This window comes from Lissotriton vulgaris, chromosome 3_1 (assembly GCF_964263255.1).
Source record: "Lissotriton vulgaris chromosome 3_1, aLisVul1.2, whole genome shotgun sequence".
NCBI lineage: Eukaryota > Metazoa > Chordata > Amphibia > Caudata > Salamandridae > Lissotriton > Lissotriton vulgaris.
This window is the reverse complement of record NC_141689.1, coordinates 926482881-926507170: the sequence shown is the minus strand read 5'-3', so window position 1 is coordinate 926507170 and position 24290 is coordinate 926482881. Positions and strand designations below refer to the sequence as shown.

At 42.3% G+C, this 24290-nt stretch overlaps 1 protein-coding gene across 1 annotated transcript in view; it reads right to left on the bottom strand.

The window, feature by feature from the left end:
* Positions 1-24290, bottom strand: part of LOC147727226 (annexin A1-like) — a 158847-nt gene that overhangs the window by 55315 nt on the left and 79242 nt on the right. The window contains exons 7-9 of the mRNA XM_086961275.1: positions 20588-20667; positions 13752-13808; positions 4827-4920 (exon numbers count right to left, since the gene is read on the bottom strand). Coding sequence (XP_086817401.1) covers positions 4827-4920; positions 13752-13808; positions 20588-20667 — 231 coding nt within the window. The remainder of the gene's footprint in view (positions 1-4826; positions 4921-13751; positions 13809-20587; positions 20668-24290) is intronic.

The window sequence follows — 24290 nt, the reverse complement described above, 5'->3', positions numbered from 1 at the left end:
CTACCACAATCTTCTTACATTATACCCCACTTCCCATAACTTGTACACTACATAACATCTGTGCGTAAATCACACCCCTTCTTAAAAACCTTCAGTGAGTCCCCTTCATTCCCTTTTCTAAACATCCCAGCTTTGCCACCAGCTTGTGCAATCTACAAATCAAACTACACCATAACTTGTGCTGCTGAGACCGCCCAATAACCCCCCTCACATGGGTCTTGCTTTTGGTTGCAGTGAGTGCACGTCGAGCTCTTGTTCTTTTCCTAATCATGGTGAATGTCATAATTTCCCTGTTACACTCTACATAACTGTGTGTCAGGACCCATCCTATGATCTGCAATACTGGCCCTCCCCGATGTCCAGCATGTATAAAATCAGACCCTACATACTAGGATGGCATTCCTTTATGGCATCATATAAAGACAATATGTCTGCTCTTTGATCCTGATACTCGAATGAGAGTTTCCCTTTTGGAGCTGTGAGATCCCTGATAACAATGTTGCACCCCTTCATTCACTTCTTCACGTGCCTCTCACTTGTGAAAGGCTAATAAACTTGGGCGATCAGTCTATTAAATCTTGTCTAGCATGCATACACCAGAGGTGCAACTGCAATGAAATTTAGCCCAAGGCTATTGAGTATTAACATTCTAACTGCCTCTGACACTGTGGTATAGTCTGAACACTGAATGCCTAACATCTGCATGTTTTTCAACATTGGAATAAACTTGTTAATTTACCCATAAGCCAAGGGTAGCATACTACTGAGGATAGCCCTAGTATGTCAGTGTTAAGCAGTGGTGGCTCCTCCACAATGATGGAGGAGCATCACCCCACTGCTTCACAGCAGTGGCAACTTTAGAAACATAAAATGATAATAACTTAGTTATTATCATTTTATGGTTTGTGTCCATCTGAGTTGTGGGCTGGTGGGCAGGGCCACTCTGCTCTGGGAGCAGGGGAGGAGTGGTTTGCCCACTCCTAAGTGCGCAATGACTGTTTGGTCGGCCCTCTCGGGCCACCCAAAAGAGTCATGCGCACGTCCCTGTTCTCCATGCAGGGTGAAATTTAGCTGACATGAAGAACATGCCCACCCCTCCAGCCCTTGGATGATACGGCGCTCAGACTAATCACAACGCTGTGTTGCAGCGATGTGATTGACTTAGAGGAGGGCGCCTGGCTGCCTGCTTCCTGTTCCTGTCAGAGGCAGGCGAGTAGAAGCAGAGAAGATGCAGGACCCGGCCCCAAGGTAAGTTGAAAGGTTTTTTTTTTTTATTCCCCATCCCCCCCCCCGCAGGACACCCCTGTAACAGCCCCTCCCGCAGCCTCTCTTGCGACCCCCGTGCCCACCCCCCCAAACCCGCAAGCCATGCACAGGTAGTAACTACAATCAATGACAACGCACCTTCTAGTTTTTGACAAGTTGTTTTTGCTTTTTAACTACAAGAAATTAAATCACAATTATCTTACCTTCTAGCAATCACAATTGGCTATTTTTTACTATAGAGCAAATATTCTTCCAGATTTGGAGAAGACGACGTTTTAATGGATACCAATCTTCACCTTGGTCTGAGCATTAAATTCATCAAGACAAATTATTTAAAGCTGCTTGATTCCTCACCTTCCTTGGTCAGATCTCAGTAATGTTTCACATCCATCTCCATCCCTTGTTCCCTCTCCCACACTCACAGAGGTGGTGGAATACTCTAGGTTAATTCTCATAAAAATGCTAACATTGACCTGCAGTGTCGGTCTAAAAAAGTTGTATTAAACAACCTCTTGTAGCCTTGCAGATTTAAGAAGCCAGATATTTCAGAAAGGGTTTTCCATGTGTTGCATGACCAATATACATGCAAATGATGATTAAAGTAGATTTACAAACAGAATTTTCTTCCTAATATATATTGTAAACTTAAGACTGATAAATATTCAACTCATGATGTATATCACTGCATTGAATGTTTTACTCACAGTAATGTAATAAGCAAGCAAAACAATGAGAACACAATTTAGCTATAAACCATATACAGTACAGCACAGAGATCTGGCCTTAATCCATTGTTTTTTTGCTCAACATGCCATTCCAGTTTGAACCCAGCCATATGCAAATCAGTCTTGACCCTGTGCCCTTTGGGAAAAGTCTAGCCAGAACTGCCAGACCAAGTCTTCCCTGAACTGGAAACAATCATCGTAGGACCAGTTTCGGGCTTTCAACCCTCATCATCGAGGATAGCTTGACCCCAGTGGTATGGAGAGCACAGGACTCACATGTACGCATACCCGTCTCACTCGGGGTGACAAATGCAAAAAGAACAGTTGATGGACAGAATTGAGAACAATGTCATACATTCACCCCAGTACAGAGATCTGGGCGTAAATCATTTTTTTTGCTGACCATGCCATTCCAGTTTGGACCCAGCCATATGCAAATCAGTCTTGACCCTGCGCTCAATGGGAACAGTCCAGCCCGACTGGCTGGGTCTAAACTGGGCTGGCATGGTGAGCAAAAGAACGATGCATTTAACCCAAATATCTTGACTGGGGGTGAAGGTATGATTTATTCAGTATTCCGTCCATCATTTGTTTGCATAACACTTTTCACCCTATGTGGGTTGGGTATGCCCAGACGTGGGTTCCTTGCTCACTGTACCACTGGATTCAAGCTAGCCTGGCTGATGAAGTAATAGCCAGAAACCAGTGCCAGGATGCATGTTTCCGGTCCAGGGAGGATCTGGCTTGGCAGTTCGGTCTGGACTGTTCCCATGAGGCACAGGGTCAAGACTGATTTGCATTTGGATGGGTCTAAACTGGGGTGGCATGGTGAGCAAAAGAACAATGGATTTAACCCAGATCTCTTGGCTGGGGGTGAATGTATGATTTATTCAGCATTCCGTCATTCATTTGTTTGCAAATCACAGTGGGACCTATTCACAAACAGCATTTTGCGGTGTCTCAGCACACATAAGTACACATTTTGGTAGTAAGGGGCCGATTATGATTGCGGAATTTCCGCATCCTCTGGGCCGGCGGAAGCCACCGCCGGCCCAGAGGATGCGGAAAAACCGCAGCGGACCCACCAAAGACCCACCGTCACATTAGGATGGCTGGTGGGTCCTAGTTTCCGTCCGCAGCTTTCCCGCCACGGTTGGCTCACAACCGCGGCGGAAAAGCTCTAATATGGTGGCGGTGTCTCTCAGACACCATCCACCATATTAGGATGGGCTTCCAAAGATGCTTTTCCGCGGGGGGTTTTCTGCCGAGGAAAAGCATGTGTATCTTCACTGCGGGGGCCCATTGCCGGCTCCCTAGGTGAAGGGGGGATGGGGGGGGCACATGGGGGGTACCTATGGTACCCCCCTGCATTTGTATACAGAAATCGGCAGGCACCGCGCGGTGCCTGCCGCTTTCTGCATACAAATGCATTGTATGCATTTTTAACATTGCGGTGGGGGCAGCTTGAAGCTGCACCCGCCGCAATGTTAAAGATATAGGATGTGACCGCCACCCTGGCGGTCACATCCTAATCAGCACAGAGGTAACGCCGCTGCCCATGCGGACGTTCCCTCATACTCTGGGGTCGCGGACGGACTCAAGTCCGTCCGCGATCCTAATGACCCCCTAAATGTGGGATGGACAAGGAGGTGTGCTAGAAAACGGGAATACTAACTTCTAAAGTGAAGGGATTAAGGAAGAGTAAAGAAGGTTTAAGGGAGGGTTTTTTATGGGTTTAGGCAGAAAAAAGCATTCACCAACAAAAGGGTAGGACCATTCCTATTGACACACTGGACTTCTAAAGTTAGAACAGCCAGAAAGGACCCAAAACAGTAGTAAATGTCCCTGGTGGTGGAGGAGATATCCTTATGGTAAAGTATAGGGAATGGCAAAACATTTATTAAAGATGAAGAAAATTTCTAAAATGCTTTTTTGATAAAGTGTATTATTCTTTATTTAAATGTAAATTTTTTACTATAAATGCAGAATAAAATAAATAAAATGTTGCAGCATCAATAGTCTATTTTAAAATGTCATTAATTTGAATATTTTAAATTAAATTAAAACTTTTTTTGCAATTTAATAAAATATTCAAACACCATAAACAAATATATTTGATTATGTTGTTAATTTTCAAAGTGATGTATAGAATTAATTAAAGTAATCTAATTTCAAATAATTTAATTATAATTAATAAAGTTAATTCACAATAATTTGTAAATTCTTTTTTTAATTAAAATATATTCAAATACAATTTTAGAAATGGTATTTTTTTATATTTTTACATTAAATTCAATGTATTCATATGTTTATACCTATTTTAAATAATGTAATGTAATTTAGCTTTATTTCTCCTGGGATTTTTTTCTATGGGAGGATGTTGCAGCATCAGTAATTGGCCATGTGTTGGGCTGGACTTACAACTGCTTTTTTTCAGCTGTAGTAACTTTATTCTTATACTGTTGGCTAGACCCCCTGATTCAAGGGGATGGAGGCATGTAATTCTAGACTTTTGAATACTTTTACACTTGTTAATTGTGAATAGCCCAAAGTAGTATAAGTTACTCACTAGTGTAAGAGTAAACCTATTTGTGTAAATGTACTTACTTGTAAGTATACCTTTGTGAACTGATCCCTTAGTCTAAAGCCTTAAAATGCATATTTCCACTATCAACGGTTATGGGAAATAAAATAGTTGTGCTGGTTCTGTAACATTCAAGTAGTTAATCTTATCGATATAGGGAAACTCACTAAATATTCTTTGAGGTTGTGCACACGTTCAAACTGGTGTTTACTGATTTTGGGTTGTATAAGAAATGTATGAATGATACATACTCTTACGAAGGTGCAGAGGGCTTCTTGTAGTTAGGATGTTGATGAAAGCATTAATATCTGTTCCTTTCTTCCTTTCTCCGGCATCATACAAAGCCTATTTGATAACATAAAGACAACAAACCTTAAATGAAGATTGGTTTTCGAAAAAAGGTTTACTGCACTGCTCAAAAGAACATACATTGCCCATGTGAATAGTAAGGTTAAGATTAAGAAACAATAGGTAATTTATCCACAGATCAGTAGTTGCATCACTAAGCAAAAAAACAAAGTGCAATTCCCCACTCATGTTTATTCAAGGTTAGTATTCACAATAGTATGTATCTGAACTAAAAAGGGCTTATAAAGGATAGATAGCCCTTGCTTCATACACAGGTAGCTAATCACTTACTGTTTTTGTCTGTGTTTTATAGTCATGGTAACTTGCCTTTCCATATGTTACTTCATACAGCATACTGTCGCCCAGAGTAATGATGCTAATTTTTACAATCCTTTGAATGATAGAAGGCTTAAGGGATCATTGATAGGACTCATACATATGTCCTTGAGATCACAACAGATGTGAAAAGCATGTATTTAATTTATTGAACCATTCATATGGCTCAAGATATGTGACAAGACCAGTGAAATATTACACTGCAGCTATGGCAAAGCTAGATTCTAAAGTAGAAGGTCAGCCAGGTGAAACTCTCCGAACTGTTTTCATAACTGTGTGTCCTCTGCTTCAGATTGTGTAGCAGGTTGGGCCACCCGCACTAAAATGCTTTATAAGCCTTCTTCTGTCTGTAAGTATACATAAATAAAACTAACAAAAAGGCTGGAGAGAGTTAAGGGGTGGATGCCAGGAGCTGTTAAAGGAAATGAGTGCAGTGATGTAGACAGAAATTATGAAAATGGGGGAGGAGAGGGGAGGCAGAGGGAGAGAGAGGCAAACAAAGTGAGAGAGAGAAAAATAAGGACAATTAAAGAAAGAAACAGACAAAGGAAAGAGAGGATAGAAAGTGAACAAGAAAGAAAAGGAGAAAAAATAAAAATATAAACAAATGCAAAAAATAGACATATGGAAAAGAATGAATGAGAGAAGGAAAGAAAGAGAGAGACAAATGAGAGAAGAAAGAAAAGAGATTAGGAAGGAAAAAAGGGAGAAAGAAAGGCAAATGAGAAAGAGACAACAAAAAGAAGAGAAATAGAATAATATAAAAGATAGAAAAGGAGGGTCAATATCAAAACAACCTTTTCTTTGCTATGACATAAATAGCATAAAAAGCATAACATATAGCCAGATACACAGTATAAAAAGATAAAATTCCTCACTAAAACAATCCATGAATATTTACAATTCATAAAATATGTGCTTAAAAAAATGTAGACATTGTAACAGATTATATCTGAATATATTCCATTTTAGATATATACATTGTTGCCCCCTGGCTCTTAAACTTTCCTGCAATCCCTACTAAGGATGTCGCCTCCTCTAATTTATAGCACACCATAAAAATGAGGTTAAGGAATAGCATGTAAAATGTTCGGGTAACATCTGTAAAAAATGAAGGGCTGTGTAAACTTCAGCCTATGCAAAAGCAGTAGAATAAATATTGTCCTTTCCTCAGAATACAGTTTACAGAAGAATAAAAAATGTAGGTCAGACTTGTGGGATTGACCATTGCGTGTACAAGCAGGAAGGGCATTGACAGAGTACATAGTCGAGGGATATCCTAATATAAGTGGAATATAATTTAGCCGGACTCTATCTAAAATAAAAAAAATCTATGTTGGCGATTTGTGACAAAGGTTAAATAAAAAGAAGTGTCAGTTGCTAATCTGGGTGCTAACGGATGTAGTCTAACTGTCACCTTGTTACGATTGAGCTCCCACCTGTCACTTCCCAATTTAGCTAATAATAATCCCTTCAGTTTAGCCCTCGAGACACTGAGCCAGGTAGAGGGATTCCCGTATAAGTTTTAGTGGCCAATAGACTGAAGGGTGCTCTTAACAGCCACGCAGTCTTTCCTACTTCATCAAGGTTTAAACAGCCTTTCAAAATATCTTGGGTCACATTTAGAGATTCCGTTCCCCAATATTGAATGCCACAATAGAATTGGTGCTATATGAACGTTATCATTAATATAAGGTACACCCAGCTCGTTATGGCAGTTAAAGTTGCAGCCGGTTTGTGGAACTGCCATCAGTCTCTTTAAAAAAAACTCCTCTGTTTGTAGCAAGATTGATACATCTGCCAAATAGTAAGGTCATACAATGAAAAATAGATCACTATAGAAAGAAAAAATAATTAGCAATGAAAAGAGTAACAAGGAATGAGGGACGAAAGACAGGAGGAATGAAAGAAAGTAAGAAAAAAGTAAAAGAATAAAGAATTAAAGAAGAAAAGGCAGGAAGAAAGAAAGACTGAGAAAGAAAGATGGAACAATAGAATAATGACTACATCACGGACAAGAGGGAAAGAAAGAAAGGGTAATTAAATAAAAGAAAGCAGAGTGAAATAGAAAAAGAAATTGCAGTACAAATGTAAACAAAGAATGGAAATGTATGAATTGGGAAAAGTATAGAAGGAGTTGAGGAATGAGTTTTGAGACAAAGTAGACAAATGACCATGAGAGGGTAAGGGGGAAGAGAAAAAGAAAGAATAAACCCAAGAAGCAGGTTAAAGAGAAGCATTCAGAAGAGGATGTTGAGACATGTATTAGAAACATTAGTTTGAAGGTGTTAAAACGGAAACAGAGATAAAAGTAAGAGAGAGAGGTATAGAATCAGGCAAGAGTGAAACTGTCAACATATAGTGAGACAAAAATGAGAAATGTATGTGATCGAATGAGAAAAAGGTGAAGGAGGAAAATTTTGAAATTGAGTTAACATTGCCTGTAATAGCGATCAGAATTCTAACCATTACGTGGGACCTACCATAGTGTGACCCTTCTTGTTGTATTGTTTGTATTCTAGTTTTCAAGATGATCATGATGCATTCCGTGAGTATTCTCCTCTATCTCAGACATGAAGCTTAAAGCTGTCATTGTTGCCATACTGCATTCAATGAAGGCATGCAGTGTTTCTTGCATAAGATAGCCTTCATAGGCCTAATGTGATCCTTATTGGCAGTACAGAGGCAGCAACATGAGGCATGAATCCAACAAAGCTTGGGACACAACAGGCAAAAGGCCCCAAGAAGGTATTCTCCATGATGGAGGCATTGATCAGAAAATGAACGAGGCAAGATTATTGTATTTTGCTAATATGATATCATAGGAATTGGGTAAAAGAGTCAAAAAAATTCTCTATATGCACAGTTTTACATCTCTCTCAGTTAGAATTTTTTTATGACTAATTATATCAGGTTCCTTCAGGCGCCCATTAGGTGTCTTCATCTCCATATGGATAGGAGTCACACTTGTGTTCGAAAGGGGTTGGGGAGACTTGCATGTTATTGTGATTTTGGTTGTGCTGTTCAGTGTTGTAACTATCCATTCTTCATTAATCAAAAGCACTCACTTTTTATGAGACATTTTGCTTCTTATCAGGTACTATCCTCTTCTGCTTAAAGTGCTGTTTCCCTGTACATTCTGTTTCCCTGCATTGGGACTACCATTTGCAGGTCCTCTATTTTGAGAACGCTTAAATCTTTTGTAAATCTGGGAAGTCTTTACTACAATCCTCAATATATTTGTATGAGCATCTCTATCTACTCGATCAAGTGACGGTGAAGATTTTGCTCATCAGAATAGTGGTATATCTTTGGGAGTTAAAGCTGTTTACAAACCCTTCTCTTAAATGATACCTCCTAGGCACTCACCCTTGCTATACTACCTTAGTTTAGTACCTGAAGATGTATCCTGTGTATCTTAGCATCTTTTCATTAAGATGCAACAGTTCAAATATGACTAACCAAGTGGTGCTTTTTTAGCATGGAAGACCAATAGGGACAGCTCTAGAAGTCTTAATAAAGTAGTGAAGCATACATCATCAGAAGTCAAGGTGTCCATTACAGCTTTTCTTCCAGGTACATTAGGTCGCTTTCATTTCTTCCCTGACACAAACGCAGTGTGAATCCTGTCTTTTTGCCAATCTGATTGACCACATCAAGGTCTTGTTACGCTTCATTATCTTCTTCTCATTTGGTTTTTGTTGTGTTTGATGTACATAACATATAAATGCACAAAAATCTACACTCCCCTAATTACATGAGGCAACAGCAAATATTGTACACATCCATCATTGATGTATGGTATGTTTTTTATAGATTTTACCCCTGAAGAAGGGTGTACATTAACACCCGAAATGCATTGGGAATGATTGGAACCCCCCACAATGAAAATTATGGCTTGTTCTGCATTGCATCTTTGAATAAAAAGAAGCATCAAGCAGCACTGGATGTCAGAGGACGTTACTTTAGTGTTCACTTTATTGTTTGACATCTTTACTTACTGTTGATTACCTTTAAGCATTGCATACATTTTTAACATTGGATTAATGAGTAAAAAGTTATGCGCACTCCCGAAGGAGTGCAATAGGGCAGTGCAGACCTTGCCTAAGACAGTGTGTCTTAGTTAGCAATTTCTTTCAGAACCCGTGGCTAGGTAGTACCACTTCAAGGTGAGCACACCAATTTGGTTTAATTTGAGTATTGTGTTTCTTAGAGTATAGAGAAAAAACAGAGTGCACTACTGCTGTTGTTTACCACATACTTTCAGGAAGGTGCCATTTTCTTGCCCTAACCATTTGGTGCCTGTGTCCTTCGTAACATTATTGTGAATAGCTTAGCAGATGGCCTTTGTGTATTCCTCCCAGACAGTGAGACAAAGGGGGACCATGTGATGGCAGGATGGGCCATCATGCCAGGAAGGGTGGGGCAGAGCTGTTCACTGCCCCAGTTAATTACAAAGGGCTGCCTCCAACACACACCAAAGTAACAGAACACCAGTCTTTTGTCACCCCAGACTTCTTGGTCCCTTGGCAGGGGAAGGGAAGAACTTTCTAGAACAAAATGTGGGGATAGCCAGTATGTCACGCCCACTTCAATGGCTGGCACCAGGTATACATACTGGACCTCCTAAGCAACCTCTACAGTACACTTCTGGACCTACGGAAGACTTCAGAAGAACTGCCTTGTACTCCAGAGCACTGTCCTGCTGCTTGAGGCCTGCATTGTACTTCAGAGGACTGCCCTGCTGCTACCAGATGACTGCCCTGCTCCTTGAGGTCTGCATTGTTGTTCAGAGGACTACCCTGCTGCTTGAGGCCTGCCTTGCTGTTTGAAGGAGAGAAGATCGTCTTCTTAAACCCAGAGTGATTCCAAGAGCTAGTTTTCTGGACTCCTGTGTGAGCTACAGGGACATTAACAAACTCAAGACCTCTTGAACCCTGGCCTTGGGCTCTAATGGAATGAGGCCTAACCCCCCCAACTGGTGTCACCCAAGTCCTGGACCCTTGGAAGGAGTGTTCGGGATGCTGCTCCTGTCTAACCCTAAAGGTTAGGCAGTTTTCATCAAAAACCAAAACACCAGAAGAATCGACAAAGGACTGGGACCTACCTGCCATCTGCCTCGCCCAAGGTGCATCACTGATTGGCCTGACCTTGTGGCAGCTTCTGCTATGGTCTCCACACCCGCAGATCTTGCTCAGCAGGACCTCTGACCGATGGTATTCTGCCTTGTGGAGTCTCTTCAGCTACAGCTTGCAGCTTTGTCCAGATGGAGTTTTTCAACTTCCAAAACGTTGTGCGAGTCTCAAGGTAAAAATCTTCACCAGGCTCAATGGCAGCAGGCTCCTCATTGGAATCGGACTTTTTCCACTTGTGGATTTTTCTTGCCATCATCCAATGCTTCACTGAGACCTCATGAAGTGCTTCCTGGTAATGACAACTCCTCCTTGGACAGAGCCTCCTGCCTTGCCCCGCTGAACTCTACTTTATCCTGGACATTTCCGCAAAATTTCTCCTAAGTCCGAAGATAAGCAGAGACTGGATCCAATCCACCTTATGGGTCCAAACCATGCTCCATCGCTGTCGGCTTTAACTTTTTACTTGCCCCGGTCTTACACGACCAGATATCGGCAGTTGGCGTTTTTAGGCACTATTTTTAACTAAAAATTTAAAAATTCACAGCTCTAGTTTTACTAATTGGATTCAATCCGTTTCTGTGCAATTCTTCTTATTAAAATTCTCTCTAATTTTCTAAATTGGTGTGGGATTTTTTCTTGTGTTGTGTTTTCTCTGTATTACTGTTTGAGGGCTGCATGCATACTTAACATAGGGCCTCTAAATTAAGCCTGATTCCTTTTGTGCCAAGGTACCAAAGGGTTGAGCACAGGTTAATCTAATGACTTTTATGGTTCACACTAACAAAGATTGTGGCTGTTGCTTGAGTAGGGTGTTCACCCCTTCTCAAATAATTAACTCTTAGTTAATCCTAACTGCTTAAGTCTGACTGCTTTTATGACAAGCTACCTGAGGGTTAAGCACAGGTTAATTTAATGACTTTTGTGGTTTACCCTAACAATGATTGTGGTTGTTGTTTGAGTAGGGTTTGCACCACTCCTCATTCAATAACCCAATTTCTTACAGGCCTCCTCTGGAAACAACTAACAAGTGCTCCTATATTGTTTGACATTTTTTTCTGAATTACTTAGGTTACCTTCTGAACATGTTGCAAACTGACACCATGATATCGCTAGAGTATTCAAACTTCCTAGTGCCTTTCAGAATTGTTGCATGTACAGAGCTTTTACTGCAAATATACAAATGCCATGGTTTGTATCCTGATGAAACTATAAGTTATACAGCCATACGTTTCAGCAAGCAGATCAATTCTAACTAACAAGGTGTTAAATTAAACCACCCGTTGCAATACAAAAGACCAGACCTATCTCAGCACAATAGTCATCAGCTTTTGCTTGGTTCATTCACATATCTGGGGGCAACATGTATTAATGATTATTGGGCATGAAACCTGCAAAATGTTCTGTAAAATTCTGGAATGGATAAGAAAACTGTGCATTGTAAGGGAGCAAGTTATAGTTACCTCAGGGCATGAGTTATAGTTACTTGAGATAACTATAACTGCTGAATTTCTATGGTTTTGTGTGTGTAACATCTGAACCTAACTATACCGTCCCTGCAACCTTTGCTTTTTTAGTGAATTTCCAAGGGTTTTTTTTAGTTCTATTTCTTAACTATAACGTACCTGTAACCGCTTCGATTTTTAGTAACCATTAAACATTAACTTTCTTTTTTTTAAATGAGTTAATTTTGTTGTTTAATAATGTTTACAATATAATAAGCAACAATTGTCAAACGTTTGGTTGGGTTTTCTTTATTTCAATCTTAAGAAAAAATATTTACATTTCAATTAATATTTAAAAAATAAAATATTTCATGTCAGATTAAGTAAATAATGTAGCATTTTTTATTTGTTTTACATTTAAAGTAAATATTTTATTTTTAAAATATATTAATATTAACACTAACATATTTTATTAACCCCTTCCGTGCTCCCATCGGCTGTTGGCCGTCGCAAGCACTACCTAGCTGGTGCTGCGAACGGCCAACGGCCGACGCAGCCCCGCCCACTCAGTGGAACGCCCGCACTGCGGCGAAATAATCGCCACGGTAAACGGGTTAATTTAGTTTTACATTTAGAAAACGTTTAAACTGCTCCCTATACTCTGCCATGGGAAGATTTCTGCTCTGGTAGTGGATTTCTCCGCCCAAGTGCCTGACTATGAGTTTTGGTGGTGCAGGAGCAGGCGAAATGGCCCTGCCACACTCCTGCACTGCCAAAACTCACCGCTACCCGCCAGATTAAAAGTATTTTTGTAGTTGGGAGGACAGCTTAGCGGTCCCGCAGTCATGCAATTAAAAGGCTCCTAGCAAGCCTTAAACTTCCCAGCCGCTGGACCGCCAGTGCACGTTCCTCCACAGGAAATAATGCACCTTGTTGAGCATTCCTTCCCGTGCAGGAACTAGGGGTACAAAAATACAGGGATGCACAACATGTACCCCATGCATACACTCCCATGCACAGGAGCAAGAGAGGGCCTTCCTTTCCACTACGCCAGCAGTTTCATGGAGGAAGAACCTCCATGAGACCGCTGGCAGTGAGGAAAGTCATAATATGCTTGGAGGTGCCTCAGGGCACCACCAAGCATATTAGGGCCCTCAGACCGCTGCACCACTGCCAGGGATTTGTGATCCTTGGCGGTTGCAGCAGTCCAATGGTGGTCCAACCACCCTAGTTGTAATAGGGCAGTCAAAAGCCACCGCCGCACCACCGTGAGTCTGGCGGTCCAGGGACTGCCAGACTCATAACCAGACCTTAAGTGTGACAAGTTACACCTAGTAACTTTACATTTTTAAAGTAGGCTTTTTCTCCTGAATTCAGGGGGTGGGGATATGAGAGTGTACACTTTTGAGTACATTTTCACTAGTAAATGGTGAATAGCCATAAGAAATAAAGTTATTCAAAAGTGTAAGAGTAAACTTATATGCGTAGATTACTCGTGTTAAGCTCCTGAGTGATCACGACTATTATAGGAGTGTGTTATCCAGAAGCTTTAACCAATTCCAAAGTTTTTTTTTTGTTTGCGCTGTGTTCCTGGCATAAGATAAAGAGCATATGCAAAAACGTGTTTTGAAATATTTGCAGTCCTGTGGTTTGCACTTATTTGGTTTATGTTGGTGCAAACTGACACTATCAACAGTTGAGAAATTAAAACAGTGACACTGCGTGAGGGACAATGTTGTAGAGTGACACATACAATGAGAACGGAATTTACACAATATTACAGTCTAAAAGTCCTTGATGTAGGTTGCTTATTGTGAGTTATTAGTTAAACGTTTGTCTTTTATGGATTTAAATATTTAAGATATGGAGACTGAGGAAAAAAGGGCGCAGTGACTCTCTTGAATTTCTGTCTTACCCTTGCATCACTATCGACGAGTTCATCATTCACACGAGTGTCTTCACTCCTGTCGCCCTAGAAAAGTAAATACACCAGAACAAGGATGAATTAATTATAGTTTGCGATAGCAGCCAAGTTGAAAACGAAATACAAACAATCAATAGAATTTCTTTATCCGAGGACAATGACATTCAAGGCAACAAGCAAAATGCAAAAAAACGAATTCACGTGCATTGTAAAGAGCAAATCTGTTCTCTCAACACTGTCAATATTCGGAATCGAACATAAACTTTACAAAATTAGCAATTTCCTACAGAAAAAAATTGCAAATTAAAATCTCCGAAAATGTGCCATAGAAATTAAGGTACATACATTTGCCTGTGTAATTGTGACATACCAGAGCAAATCGGCGGGTACGGTTAGATCTGCAAAGATGTACTTGAAGAAATGAAGCAATATTGTATTGTGAATTAAAAAATTCTATTTTCGGGACTAGGTGGTATCAACACCGACCTCTAAACCAAGATCAGTCCTGGCAAAAATGCTTAAGACAGGCCCACACTGTACCACGAAGACAATGGAGCCAGTGATGTATGGTTGGTTCATGGCGGTCCATCCTGCTTCAAAAGGACTCCCCTAGCCTGCAGCGTACTGCGGAAGTGCTAGAGTGGCAGAAGGTCCAGTCTGGCCTTGACCCAAAGCTTTGGTTGGCGCTTCCAAGGCATAAAACATTTGTCTAGGTTCTCTTATATTCATCAGTAAGGCATTTGCCAAAGGTTAACCATTAGACAGATTACTGTGCTGGGTAGTTAGGGGAGATCAATAGGGTTTCATGAGGGGCCTAATTGCTTCCTTCAATATAAGAATGTTCTGTAGTGTGTGTGGTGATACAGGAGACTGGAGGGACAATGAGCAACCCATGAAGGTTAGAGCAGGGGTGCGGGGAGGGGAGGGACTCAACAGATGACAACGAGGGAAAATTAAATAAATATTACATTTTACCTTTTCCCTCATCATTGTCTGTCAAGTCCTGCCCCATCACTCTTACCTGCACTGACCGCTCCTGGGAGAGACTCTAGGGAAGCCTTAGACACATCCTTGGAAACAGAGAATAGCTTAAATAGGAGGGAGAGCCTGTTCACATGTTAGCTCTGTTTAAAGTTGTACATAACAGTAAATCAAGCCTTCTGCCTTTTTGTTCTTGGAGGCAAGTGATACAACTCATTAGACGTGATACACATATCAAGGGCGTCCATTTGAGTATAAAAAATTCAAGGCCTCTGCATAGGTAGATGACATTGCTATATATCTGCTCTGCTCAACCATTAATCTTTACTGTTGCCATGTTGCAATCGAGCAATTGAGAGGTACTCAACTATCTCTGGCCACAAGATGAATACGAATTAGATTTAACTGATGCCTCACAGGCCTATTATTAAACAAAAAGTCAAATTAAAAGCGCCAGGATGGACTGTAATGCAATATGAGGAGATGGACTTTGCTATCACAGTGGACAAATCGAATAAAATCAACTCTGAAATGCGTAGGGGGTTCCTGGAAACTACAGCTGGAATAGAGAGGATTCTCTCAATATGAGGACGCCAGCTCTGATTCTGTCCCTATTGTGTGCTTTTGTTCCTCATCACCAGGCTTTATTTGTAGCTGTTTAGAAATGTTTGGATTAGAAAAACTACAATGTGGCATTTGCACATAATAAAATGAATAGTGGATTAGGTTTACCATTTTCAGTTGTTGCCACCATAGTTTGAATCTTTGCAGGCTATCCCGTAGATTAAAAAGAGACGGAAATGGTGGAGGTCATTGTGGATCTTTCTGCCACGTTGACAGTTATTCACTTGCTAAGGTCTCCATCATGATAACAGTGAGGAGTCTGGGGAAAAAAATTCACGACAAACTAACCATGAAGGATAATGTAAGGAACATAACTGGCTCCTGTTACTATAGCCTCCGTCTCCTTCGCAGAATTATCCCATATCTGCCGGTGAATCACAGTAGAACAGTAGTCCAGGCAATGGTGTTGAGCCGTCTGGACTACGGCAATGCCTTACTGGCAGAGTTGGGGGAAACTCTGATAGCGAAACTCCAAGTTAGTCAAAATACAGCGGCCAGGATGGTCCTAAACCATCCCCCAGGAACTCCATCCCTCCCATTGCTCAAAGAGCTCCATTGGCTTCCAGTAAAAAAGAGAGCACTCTTTAAGATCTGCTGTCTTACCTTTAAAGCCATTAATGGTGCTGGTCCCTGTTACTTACAAGAGAAACTCAGTATGCAGTCATCTTGCCACAATCTGAGATCAAATGCTATGGCTTTGTTAAAGATTCCCCGTATCCGACGTACCTGATCGGGGGGCAGAGCCTTTTCTTATGTTGCTCCTAAATATTGGAACTCACTACCAGAGCCCCTACGTAAATGTTCCTCCTGTCTGACTTTTAGGAAACAACTCAAAGCATTTTTATTTTAATTTGTTAGCTATCTTTCGCCCTGCTCTTTCTCTGGTCTCCTAGCTTAGTAGCGCTGAGATGCCCCCGGGTGAGTCAAGTGCTCTAGAACAGCCCATTAACATAACATAACATAACATAACATAAACTGTTCTGTTATCGAAATATTTTTTACATCTATTAGTGAAACTATGGGATGGAGAAAACTATTTTGATTTCTGTCGTCCTACTGCTGTTTGTCTCATCAGATATGTTGAAACTGATGTTCAGGTTGCATTCAGAAGGTCATGAACAATGCAAGGTTAGTATCCCATCTACTTGTTGGGGCCCACATATTGCTTAAGATAGGTGAGGACAAGTTTGTTGACTCCTCCAAATGGTTAAATCTATCAAATGTGCAATGGGCAGGGTGTTGGTAGTTATGTCCAGGAGAAGTTTGTTTAAGGGATAGGCTATTTTTAATTTTTTTTTATGTTCTTATATAGCGCTCGACTACCCGGAGGCATCTCGGCGCTTGCCTTGGGAACCCGTCCTGGCTTTTCCCTGTGAGATAGCCCCTAACGGGCATCCCCAAGGTGAAAGCCAGGCATCCCGCCGCGGGGGCCGTTGTGGAGATTAAGCAAGCTTAATGCCCAGAGTTGCAGAGTGTGAACCCATGATTAGGTCAGGCACCGAAGAGAGAATTATCGAGTCCGTGGACATTTGCGCTCAAGACCCTGCCGCGTCGGGAATTGAACCCTGGTCCCGGGTCTGACCTCTGCTTCAGGGTCTGCCTGCTCTAACCAGTGGGCCACACTTCTCCACTAATGCCAAAGAAAGTTAAAAATATGAATTCTGATAGGTGGTTTTCCAGGAAGGGCAAAACCAATGATAAACGAATTTGGCTTTCCACCTACTTTGATTCATCACGAGATATTTGAGAAAAATAGTTCAGAAGGCCTAGTTAGGGTATTTATTTGAACCTTTGCATTTTAATTCGCATTAAGGGGCCGATTACGATACGGCCAGTAAAGGCTACAACCTTTGGTCGGAGCCTTTAGGGCCGCACCGTAATGGGCCGGTCAGTTTCCTTTCCGACCGCCTCATTTTAATGGAGGTGGTCAGAAATGAAACCAGCCGGTCACTCCGGCTGGCTTTAGAAGGGTTCTGAGAGCCCATCTGCCAGTCGGAATGTGGCCTGTAATCTCAAGGGCGGTTCTTTCCGCCCTTGAGATTACAATGCACTCTTTCCGACATGGTATCCATGCTGGTCGGTCCGACATGGAAACCGGGTCCCCTCTGGCGCACGGCCTCTGGTTGGAGGCCGAGGGGGCACCTATGGTCCCCCCCTGTTGATCCCTGCCACGGGGTAAAGGGCTGAACCGCAAATCCCATTTCACTATGAGAGCATGCATTACGGCCAGTTTACGGCTGTAATGCATGCTCCAATAGTGAAATATAGGAATGCAACGAACAGTGTTTGGTTACATCCTAACGGGGCGGTCGGGACCGCCGACCAGGTGTTGGTCGGTCCCATGGCCAAGTCAGGACATTGTAATGAGTCCCATAATGTTCAGCACAGCCAAGATACTTAATAGGGTCATTTTAAAAGACTATCTGAGGTGTTGCTCATGTGATCAAAGGTTATTTCTTTCAAATTGTATTTAAATATCCTTTTCTCTATGAGATTCCAATTCTAGGATCCAATTTGCAATGTAGAACTATTCTATTATGCAAATTCTGTGAAGAAATTCCCGGTCTGCCACACAAATGCCTACTCATTAATCTGTTATTTCTATTGCACTTTAGACAGTGAAATTTGAACGGAAAAATGTAGTCCAAAATAGCTTTCCTTTGGATGAAACTACCGTTCTTAAATACAAAACACTGAGAAAGTTGCTTCCTTCCACGACGTATTTTATACCTATTTCAGTAAGTGGGAGTCCCAATAAATTAGGGGCCTCATTTATGAAAAGTGACGCATCGCTGCGTGAAAACAGCGATGCGTCACTTTTCACTGCGCACTCCTTGCGACACCAATGATGCGTCATATTTAATGTATGACACATCATGTCGCAAGGACTTACAGATACGTCAGTATTTCTGACGCATCTGTAAGCGCAAAAGTGACGCATTGCTGGAGTGTGTCTCAAAAGTGACGCAACTCCAGCAGTGCGTCCTTTCACATGGGGAAAGCCCCATGTGAAAGGGCTTGCGTCAGTCTTACGCCTGCTGTGAGATTTTGACGCAACAGCATCCTAAAAGTGACGCAGTGAAATCTCATAGATTTCACTGCGTCACTATTACGAGGCTTTTTGCAGGGGAACGCCCCCTCTGCATACATTATACCTGACGCAGGTATAACGTGGCGCAGGGGTTTAAAAAGTGACGCATCTACCTAGATGCGTCACTTTTTAAATATGGCGCAACAAGGCGCATTTTGTACGCCGCTGGTGCGTCACAAAAAGTGACGCACCGGCGGCGCAAAACTGACGCAAGGCCTCATAAATAAGGGCCTAGGTTTGCAGGTAAAGGGTCATACAATAACCTAGAGGGAGAAGGTACAGTCAGAACTCCCCCAACCTAAGTGCTATTCAGCTTATTTTGCTTTGAAATTTGCAAACGTATCACTCTACTAGGGTCATGAATTTACAGCATTGGGAATCCGACCAATAAATACTGTTTATATTCGATTGGATATGACCCACCAAATCTGATGTAATAGAAAGTGTGCCTACCGCATACCCTGTAATGTACCCACTCCCCCTTCAAATCTTCCGTGTGCCCACCTTCAGTTTCCTTCCATAAAAATATGTATGGTCGTGCGGGGATTTTCCAGTTTAAACTAAGAGAAGCAAATCCTTACTATTTCGGTGAGTCTAACTTTATTGGGAGATTCCGATAATAGAAATATGGCCTCCCCTTTCACCAACTTCAGTATTCTCATCATATATAACCAAATGTGCAATTTTTAAAAAAAGGACTGAAAGTCTTATTTTTGCTTTCTTTTTTTCTTTCAATTCTTAAATTCACGATTTTCGGGGTCCTCTAGAATTAACTTTGGCAGTCATTCCAGGTTAAAAAGGTGAAAAACAATTCAGAAACGAAGCATTAAACATGACCACATATCTTTTTCATCTATAGATTTAATGTTATCAACAAATACAGTTACTGGAACAACAGAAGCCAACAGTCATCACATTGTCTATCAAAAATGAAAATCAATCATGATATTGTTTTCGAGGAAACAGACGCAAGGTAGTTGAAAGATGTCCTTTTGTTAATCATTAAATATAAACCCCCAGATTCATCATGGTCATGTTTTGCGATTCCTTAATAGCGAATTTTAAGGATTCGCTATTAAAGACTTGCAAAACGGGATGCATGTAGAAATCGCAATATTTTATGCGATTTCTACTGCTTCCTTATTTGCAATTCGCTAATTGCTAATCGCAAATAAGGAATGGCTTTCCCATTAATTCCGTTGGGCCTAAAGGCCCATAGGAATGAATGGGGAGTCATTCCTTATTTGCGATTCGCAATTAGCGAATCGCAAATAAGGAAGCAATTTCAAGGGTGCCAGGGTGTCCAAAGGACACCCTGTAGCACCCCTGAAATGGTAATGTACACTGGTGTTGCGCACATGTGTGTGTGCATACAACTTAGAAAAATGCACTAAAGTGCATTTTTCTAAGTTTTCGCTATTTACCACGTAGTTAGACTTCGCGGTAAATAGCTTCCCCAGATTGCGAAATCGCAATTTTGAAATGGTTCATGAATTGGATTCCTTAAATGTAATTAATCGCGATTTTTGCATTTGGGATGATGAATCCCAAATGCAAGAATAGCGCTCGCAAAGGGCCAGATTCTCAGAATCTGGCACTTTGCGAGCTGATTTCGGCTTGATGAATCTACCTGTAAATGCTCACAAAATTAAAGATGTAGGGCCTAGTTACGAGTGTAAGTGCTATTTATCTCACCTGATAAATAACGATACCATGGGGTATTTTATTTATCCTGTGCGATAAATAGCACCTATTACGAGTTTTGGGATAATAAGATGTGGAATTTGGTGGTTAACACATCAAAATCTGCATGACTGCATGATAGGGTAAATACCGGATGCTTTTCCCAGTTGACAGGTGTAACCTGCCAAAATGTAAGGAATGTTGAGGTATTTCCGGCATTCGATAAGTATAGGATGCATTAAATACACCAAACTCGTATGTCCGACACATGCATAAACAGGGGTTTACGAACAGGTCGAAATTAACTGAGCCACTCGCAATTAGGCCCTAAATCAAATAACCGGAGCATAATCCCAGTGCACTTTTGAATCAACATTACAGCAGGTTCTAATTCAATAGTCCTTTGTCTGTAAATCATCTGAATGTAAGACTCCAGTGTGTACTGTACCTTGGCAAGAGCCAACAACGCCTTCTGCAAATCTCCTCCAGTGTCACCAGCAAGGTCTTTGGAGAGGTCAGTCTTGAATTCTGAGGGAATAAAAGAAAAGGAAAATAATCTGATTCCGCAGCCACGGGTTTTATGTGGCACAGCTCTGAACTGTTTGCAATAGTTTATTTCACATTTATACTGAAAATATCTAAATTACAATGACGCTGGAATTTAGGTGCCACCGACATCATGACTTATTTCATAGATACTGACAGCAAATAAACACAAATTGGCTTTGAGATCAAACATCATACAGAGCATTCAGGTTCCCCAGGTACATGCTCCTTCAGGGCAGGTTCTAGCTTTGCATTCTAGGACTTCTTCATAATGCGATAAACAGGGATACAAGTGCCAGAATGCAATGCAAAAACCTGATCTGGGTGGTCTCCTCTTGCAGGAGGACCTCGGAAACTTGAAAGAATTGGCTCATAAAATAACAAGCAAGTTCAATAGCAATCAACCGCCCATCTTCTGTAATATAAATACAAAAACACTTAAAATTCTTTAAAAATAAAATCTGGCACTTGGCTACTAAAATGTTTGCATTCAGTTTTATTGTACCACTGTCCGGGGAAGTTAATCTGTGAATACCACTTGAGCAAAATAAATGGTATTATAAATTAAACAGTTTACGGTTCAACTGTCAATGGCATAAAGAAGGGTACACTGAGCTGTGTCTAATAAAATGCCATACTGTGTCGGAGTTGAATTTTTACAAACCTTTATTTGTGTCTTAAGTGATGAATGCATGTCAGATGACTACGTTCAGTGTTCGGATGGGCCATGATTTTCACAGAAAAAAGGACAAAAAAAACGAAGTGGGTGCCTTTTGGGTCCTATTTAGTTCATTAGGATTCTTTGCTAATTCAAGAGAAATAACATGATGAAAACATTTAACAATGACTGAAAAATATAGCAAAAACTAAATATTTACACCATCTCTAAGGAATCCTGGTCGGAGGGTCCCAGTGCAGACATGGGTAATGGGCTCTAAATGTAACAAGTGAAGTCTTTCACCTCTGCTGTCCTGGGGACCCCACACAGCTGGCCCCCGAACTGGTATCAAGTACCATTTTATCGCAATTGACTTGCAAAGTGAGACTCAATGGTTTACACAGGTGAGGTGTTGTGGGCAAGAGACCCATCACTCGGCAACAAACAACATTTAATAATTTGCTGTCTATTCAGTGTTTATTCTGATATAAAGGAAAAGTGCTTTAATACACGCATTAATTAATAATAAGTATACGTTACTGGGGAGGAGCTATGCCGCGAACCAAGATGGCCGCATAAGCTCCCGGCTCCGCCGACCTCCGCCGGCGGCTCGTCTATCCTGTTGTTTATCCTCTACCCACGCCCTGTGCCTAGATGTATGACGGTTACCTGATGCCAACGGTGCTGTCCCGGACTTCCTAACTTACTCAGCGACGGAGCTATGTTGTGTCCCATTTTCGGCCTACTCCCGGGCTGCCGCCGGGACCTCGATTTCTGAACTGTCCGAGCGGGAACTGATCAACATCGGCTGCGGGACCGCGACTGTGGCCGGTCTTCCAGATTTGATTAATTCTTACCGCTTTCGACTTGTGACCTCGTTGATGGGAGGTGCCGGAGACAAGACATTGTGACGTGCTGCGATCCTCCTGCACCGTGGCTGGGGGCTGTGTGCCCGACCCTCGTTTCCCGGTCCGGGGGCTGACGGGCTGCACCCACGGCCGGTGACTGTGTTGAGTGTGCCAGTTCGGGGCGCCCCTGTAGTTGAGATCGCTAAATGTGTGCCCGGAGCCCGGCGATGTGGGCTGGAGATTGTGTCCCCCTCCGTCCTTTGGGTCCCGGGATGGAGGGGATGGATAGCGCACACTCATTGAGTTCCGTAATGGCAGCGATTGGGGCGCTCCGCTCGCAATTCACTGTCGCATGTGTCTCCCTGGCGGCAAAGCTGGACGATGTCTGCTCGCGACCGGCCACTGACGCTGCAACACCTGAACAGCAGTTTGTGGTCCAGTCGAGCGATTTGACCCGCCATCTTAAGGTGCCCGAGCGGCAGTCCGACTTCGCTCCTTTGGGAGTCGGCCTCACTTCTCCTTCATCTGCTACAGTGCCTGGTCTTCCCTTCAAGTTTCCTATCCGATGGTGTATCGTTGCTGGAGGTCCTGTTCGTCAACGCCGAGTCTTGGGGTCCTGTCGAAGGGGATTTTCATTTTTCTTCGTCCCGGCCCGTCTGTGTAACGGAGACCGCCATTTTGTGTCCGGACTTTGCTCCATCTTCAATGCCTCGGACTGCCATGGACGCTTTGTCTGCCTCTGGTCGGATGTGGCCTGGTCGGAATGGGCTCCGGAACGGATTCGCACTGGTCAGGGCTGACTTTGACTTTGAGTTGTTTTTGCTCCTTGCCACTGCTTCGGACCACCTGAGACGCTCCCTTTGATTGCATTTGTTATGACTTTGGCGATGGGTCTACCAGTGTAGCTTGCAGGGTTGACTTCTACTTTCCTAGGATTGCTCAGTTCTCTTTTGCCGGGACCGCATCAAGTATTTCACCGGGCCAGGGGTGGGGTGGGGGGATTTTTATTGTTGACGGTCCTCCCCGTGATAATGCCAAATGTTTGCCTTGATTGATGATGAATGTGCCTTGGGGGGGGTCACTGCCGGCGGGGGGTACCGGGTGTCCGGGGGTGTGTCTGTTTCTCTCCTCCTCCACTTCTTGTACTTTTTCCCTTCTGTGGGGAAGTTCCGGGGCGACAGGCACTCTGTTAGTGGGTTAGGCCGTAGCCATTACAGGGGTGCAGGGTGGCGGGTTCGGGGGGGGTTTGTTATTTTAGTTTGTTTTATTCTATGGTCCCTATCGCTCTTTTCCGGCTTTGGGAGGGTTCTCTCCTCTTTCGTAGGGTTGGCTGTCTCTTGGTCTTACACCTTTTTTCTTTTTCCGGCATCTCAACAAGCCTCTGTTTCTCCGTTCTTGGGGGGTGGGCTCTCTGGGGTGATATTTAGCAATGTTGTTTATTGTAAGATTGCCTATTCTCCAGTATTACCACCGCGGCTGCCTAGAATATATAGTTGCTGTAGTTATAGCCTATCTCCGACTGTAATGGGGGTAAGTCCACCTCGTCTCTTTTGTGTATCTCTCTTGTAAGGTCTGATGTCCTTGTTGTTGCAGCCCCTACTCTTCTTCTAAAATTTAAAAATGAAAACCTCATATCCTGTGTTGCGAGACTCACTACCACGTCTGGTGTACCTTAACATGTCCTGCTTGCTGATTGGCCTAAGTTTCTCCTGTTCTTATTGACTGTCTTTGCGGCCGGCCATGATGGTTGTGGGCCTGCGCATGTATTTCCTTATTTTTTTAATAAAGGTTTTAAAAAAAAAAAGTATACGTTACTACCAAATATATGCAGAATGGTAGGTGGAAATGCCTATGGTGACTCCTTCTAAAGAGCCTAATGCCCAACAGGCGGTGCACAATGATATAAGGTCACAGAGGCCTAGGGATCCCCTAAATGTGATCCAGAACCCCTGAAACACAGGCATCTTTAATAATTCGCATACCAGCAAGTACGGAAGACTAAAATCTCTATATCCCCTGTGGATCTAACACAACATGAGGAATGCATTTAATAAATGTTAGGCCTACTGGTTTTGTCAGAATGTCACCACAATAATTAA